Genomic DNA, 5,159 nt, shown 5'->3' with positions numbered 1-5,159 from the left:
CACCATGGGTGACCCTGCTGGTATTTAAAATACCGGTGGCATAGCTTTCAGAATCACAGCAACTCACAAGCCACCACAGTACGACAAACTGACAGAGGAGTGGTGAACTCTTAGTTTAGGGGGACACAATTCAATCATGACACCCCCCCACCCCCCCACCCCCTTGAGTGGAGAACAGCAGTGCGCACGATCATGTTACACTGAACTAGATTGCATCCTTGCTGGCATAATGGAGTGCACAGTTCAGGTGGGGGCAGGACTTGTGGGTACCTTTGGGACCTAGGGCAGCCTCCAGCCACAACTCCCAAGAAGCCAGGACCCCCAGCCACACAGGAAGCTGTGGGAAGGAACTGAGTTCTTCCAGGAACCTGAGTGAGTGTGGGGGCAGCGTCTTCCCCAGTTGAGTACCAGAGGAGATTGGCTGTGGCGCCCCTAAGCTGGGGAGTGTGCTCTGTGGAAACCACTCAGTAAATGTGCTGTGTTACTTTGACCGACTTTGCTGAGTGTGTGGCAGCTTGTTACACAGCGGCAGGAAACTGATCCTCTGTACTAGTGATGATTTTGATGTTTAGTTTTCTGTCTTCTGACCCTGCTTCTGACAATTTACACATTCCAAAGATGGCTCTAACGATCTCCCCTAGCCTACACTTTCTCCTACACATGACCTATGATGTGCGGGGAGTCCATGCCCACCCCCCCACCTCCGAATCCAGGTGACCTGTGTGAGTTCCTTTAGCAATAGTGTCCATGAGGAGTGACTATGAGGCTAGGTCACATGCTCTCAGGCCGCTTACTCTGCCACATTGTCAGGAAGCCCAATCAGTTCTGGTCCGAGACCACAAGGCGATGCCACAGTGGCTGTACCAGCCGACCACCTGCCAGAGGACTCCAGCCTCCAGTCCCTACCTAGCCTTCGAGTCTTCCTAGATGTCGGGATCAGAGACAAGTTGTCCCACCGAGCCCAGTCCCAATTCCCGACTGACCCACAGAATCAGTGAACACAATGAAGTGCTACCTCGTGCCACCAAATTCGAGGATCCCAGACTGTGTTCCTCACCAGCTGTGAGAGAATACACGTGCTTGCTAAAACCACATGCTTGTGGTATTTGTTATTGTATCTCTAGAGCTCAGGTACACCTGAGGGTGACAGGAGGGGACCACACAGGCAGCAGCCAAGTGAGGGAGCTCCAGGCCTCAGAAATAGCCCAGAGCTGAGGGACAGGCCTACTGACCCCGAGAATTCCTGGAGTCTTCTGGGGTGTTCTAGGAAGACCCTGGAGTTACCTGTTCCCCATCCTGCTCACCCCTGTACCCCCTGGGAGGGGAAAGGATGCAGGTCTGAATGAATGGGTGAAGGGATGAACTAATGATATATGCATGAATAAATGAATGTGTGTGTGATTGTAGACAGAGGGGGTGAATTCAGGAGGAGTGAGGGCTGCGTGACTCTGGATCCAGTGTCCTCAAACATCACACTTGAAGGGCACTTGAGCTTGGAGCCGGGTAAGGGCCTCACGCTTATGCCTTCCCATTCCTCTCCCCCAGCTTTAACCTGGCGCTGTGAGGAGCTGTCCAGTCTCCTGCGTCTACCTGAGGTTAGGCAGCACCTTCCTCCCCAGCAGATTCCTGGCTCTCCAGGGCTTCCAGACCACCCCCACCTGGTCCACAGGGTGCAGCCTTCTTGCAGTACACCTTATGTGGCGCCTCCCGGAGTTCAGCCCCCAGGGCCTCCCTCCAAACATAGAGGGTTCTAGCGGAGCCCCAAGTTGCCAGCAATGCGTGTGGTCTGGGGGCTTTGGGTGAGGGGTACAGTGGTGGTGCTGCGGTGGTGCCCATGTGTGGCCTTGGGGTGGGGGAGTGATACTTCTCACATGGTGGCCCTGAACTCCAACCCCCCCCACCACCACCACGTTCCCCTGAACAAGGTTGGAGAACCACCAGGCTAAGGCTCCATCTTGGGGCTGGACTCGGGGTGGGAGGTCTGTGCTCAGGGACTCGATGCAATGAGGTCCCTCCCCTCCCAGAGGCTCTCCACCCAGGCCCCCAGGCCCCCTTCACCCATTCACTCAGACATTCACCCTTTCCCCTCCCAGGAGGCTGCAGGGGTAAACAGGATGAGGTGGGGGCAGGAGGGAGGTGGAGGGTTAGTTACTCCTTGGGCCACAGCCCTGTTGGAGCCTGTGGTCCTATCTGATTGCATCTCCTAATGATAAAATAATAGCTATTCCTGGGGGGACAGTGTACAAGCCCCCAGAGCTATCCTGGCAGGGACCCTTCCCTTGGGACTGCTCTAACAGGGAGAAAGAACTAAGGTCCAGATTGAAACGTAACTGTCAAAGCCACGCAACAGTCACATGGAGACTAAACAGAGACTGCTCCTTAGACGCACTCTCCACACTCGGGGTCTGGCCTCTGGATCAGGGGTCTCCTTTCCAGACGCTTGGACACACCTGAGGCTCCCTCTCAACAGGTGGCAGGCCCCACCACCTGTCATCACTCACACTCCACACCCTAACCACGTAGGGGACAGCTGAGGGTCCAGATTCCTAATGTGGGACAGCCTCGATCCCGCGGCCGTCCCTCCTTCAAGGACCTCCCACCCTGTCGCCAGACTCCTCCTTCCCCGAGGGTCACCCGCTTCGCGCGCCCGTCTCCCCTAGCGCCTCTCATTCTGGAGCCCGGCCCGGTCACCGGTGACTCCCGCGCCCGAAGGTGCCAGCAACTTTGTTGACCATCCTGAACCCGTCTGAACTGCAGGCTAAAAATAACCGTCGGCCCAACGCGCAGCCGTGCGTCCCGAGCGCCGCGCGGTGTCACCGGGTCAGGACACAGGAGATTCCGGCATCGCGCTAGCCGGGACTGGACTCAAGCGGGGAGGGGACTCCATGCGCAAGGCCCCCGGGGACAAAGGGCTGGGTTCCCCTCCTCCCCAAACTCTCTGGCAGTCGCGTTTCGGACACGAGAACCTACAGGGTTGCAGGTGGGTCCAGCCCCTAGCCCCTCGGCACTGTCCTTGACCCGTGCAGTCCCTCTCAGCGGCCACCAGAGGGCCCTGCACCCCCCTCAGCGCGTCAGCGGGTTCTCACCCTTTCCCCACAGCTGTTTCCCGCCTGAGATTGACAACTGGGCTCCGCGGTTGCCATGGGGACAGGCAAATAAGGGGGCGGGTCCAGAGAGACGATTGGTCCTGGGGTGCGTGCCCCCACCCTGGGAGGCGGGCCCGGGTGCCCGCCTCTATAAAGAGGCGCGCGCGAGCTTGGGCGCGGGTCGTGGTAGGCGGGGCCGGGCCCGGCTAGGCTACGCGCTGTGAGCTGACGGACTTGGAGGAGGAGCTGGGCCGCGGCGGGAGCCCGAGCTGTGGGCGCGCTGCCCAGCCCGTGCCGCGGGAGACCGGGACCGCGGACGGCCAAGAGACCGCCTGACTTAACTGCGTAGAACTTTCCCGCGCGCTCCTCGGCGCCGGGCCCCGCCGCCCACGGGGAGCGAGGGGGGAGAGGCCCCCGCCCCCCTCGCCCGTCGGGGCGCCGCCGGGTGGGGCCCCGGGCGATGGCCGCGGAGCTGGCGATGGGCGCCGAACTGCCCAGCAGCCCGCTGGCCATAGAGTACGTCAACGACTTCGACCTGATGAAGTTTGAGGTGAAGAAGGAGCCGCCCGAGGCTGAGCGCTTCTGCCACCGCCTACCTCCCGGCTCCCTATCCTCGACGCCGCTCAGCACGCCCTGCTCCTCCGTGCCCTCCTCGCCCAGCTTTTGCGCGCCCAGCCCGGGCACCGGCGGCGGCGCGGGTGGCGGCGGAGGCACGACGCAGGCCGGGGGTCCCCCCGGGCCGCCAAGTGGGGGCCCCGGCGCCGTCGGGAGCGCTGCGGGGAAGCCGGCGCTGGAGGATCTGTACTGGATGAACGGCTACCAGCACCACCTCAACCCCGAGGCGCTCAACCTGACGCCGGAGGACGCGGTGGAGGCGCTGATCGGCAGCGGTCACCACGGCGCGCACCACGGCGCGCACCACCCGGCGGCCGCGGCCTACGAGGCCTTCCGGAGCCAGGGTTTCGCGGGCGGCGGCGGGGGCGCGGATGACATGGGCGCACACCATCCTGTGCACCACCACCACGCCGCTCACCACCACCACCACCACCATCACCACCACGCTGGCGCGGGGCACGGCGGCGGCGGCGGCGCGGGCCACCACGTGCGGTTGGAGGAGCGCTTCTCCGACGACCAGCTGGTGTCCATGTCGGTGCGCGAGTTGAACCGGCAGCTCCGTGGCTTCAGCAAGGAGGAGGTGATCCGACTGAAGCAGAAGCGGCGCACGCTCAAGAACCGCGGCTACGCGCAGTCGTGCCGCTTCAAGCGGGTGCAGCAGCGGCACATTCTGGAGAGCGAGAAATGTCAGCTCCAGAGTCAGGTGGAGCAGCTGAAGCTGGAAGTGGGGCGCCTGGCCAAGGAGCGGGACCTGTACAAGGAGAAATACGAGAAGCTGGCGGGCCGGGGCGGGCCCGGGGGCGCGGGCGCAGCCGGCTTCCCGCGGGAATCCTCGCCGCCGCAGGCCGGCCCGGGCGGGGCCAAGGGCGCGCCGGACTTCTTCCTGTGAGCGCCCGCGCCGCCGGGGACCGGCTCGGGCACCCTGCTCAGGACGTGGGCTGCCGGGTCCCCAGCTGCCTTCTGTCCCGGCTGGCCCTCGAGCGACCCGCGCCGGACCAGAGGCCCTTCCCCCGCGGCGCGGCTCCCTCGTCGCTACCCTGCCGTGGCCCGGGTCGCTCGCACCTCCCCGGACTCGTGAGGTTACTACGAATCCTATGCGCACAGAGAACGATGAGTTTCCAGGAATTCGAGCCAGGGCCTGCTTACTGAAAGTCGTCCACTTGTACATATGTCCAATGTGGCTGTCTGCTCCGACCTTCGCCCCTGCCCGCTGAGAGGGGCCTCGCTGCCGCCCTTCCCGGGCAGTCTCTGCCTGCCCCCCACTCCGTTCTCGGTCTTTCTCCCTTTCCTTGCCCGTTTTTACGGTGGTCTTATTTTCGGAGTATTTATATTTATTTTGCTCGATTATTAGAAAATAATTTTCCGGAACCCCCGTGTCTCCCCGGTTGGGTCCTCCGAAGTCCGCCTGCCCCAGCATGTGTTGCTCGCTTGCTCGGAGGGGCCCGGCCCCTGCCTGTC

The 5,159-nt window shown here is 62.6% G+C and overlaps 2 protein-coding genes across 2 annotated transcripts in view; both read left to right on the top strand.

The window, feature by feature from the left end:
- ZC3H3 (zinc finger CCCH-type containing 3) overlaps positions 1-3,310 on the top strand; it is a 76,299-nt gene extending 72,989 nt beyond the window's left edge. The window contains exons 14-18 of the mRNA XM_006830865.1: positions 1,546-1,595; positions 2,094-2,119; positions 2,524-2,693; positions 2,788-2,980; positions 3,100-3,310. Coding sequence (XP_006830928.1) covers positions 1,546-1,595; positions 2,094-2,119; positions 2,524-2,693; positions 2,788-2,980; positions 3,100-3,310 — 650 coding nt within the window. The remainder of the gene's footprint in view (positions 1-1,545; positions 1,596-2,093; positions 2,120-2,523; positions 2,694-2,787; positions 2,981-3,099) is intronic.
- Positions 3,311-3,527: 217 nt separating this feature from the next.
- On the top strand, positions 3,528-4,595 carry MAFA (v-maf avian musculoaponeurotic fibrosarcoma oncogene homolog A). The gene has a single exon (XM_006830738.1). It carries the CDS (start codon positions 3,547-3,549, stop codon positions 4,588-4,590), a length of 1,044 nt encoding a protein of 347 aa, XP_006830801.1. The 5' UTR covers positions 3,528-3,546; the 3' UTR covers positions 4,591-4,595.
- Positions 4,596-5,159: the final 564 nt, after the last annotated feature.

The sequence above is a fragment of the Chrysochloris asiatica genome, unplaced genomic scaffold, assembly GCF_000296735.1.
Source record: "Chrysochloris asiatica unplaced genomic scaffold, ChrAsi1.0 scaffold00001, whole genome shotgun sequence".
Classification (NCBI taxonomy): Eukaryota; Metazoa; Chordata; class Mammalia; order Afrosoricida; family Chrysochloridae; genus Chrysochloris; species Chrysochloris asiatica.
This window is presented reverse-complemented; position numbering and strand designations above follow the sequence as displayed.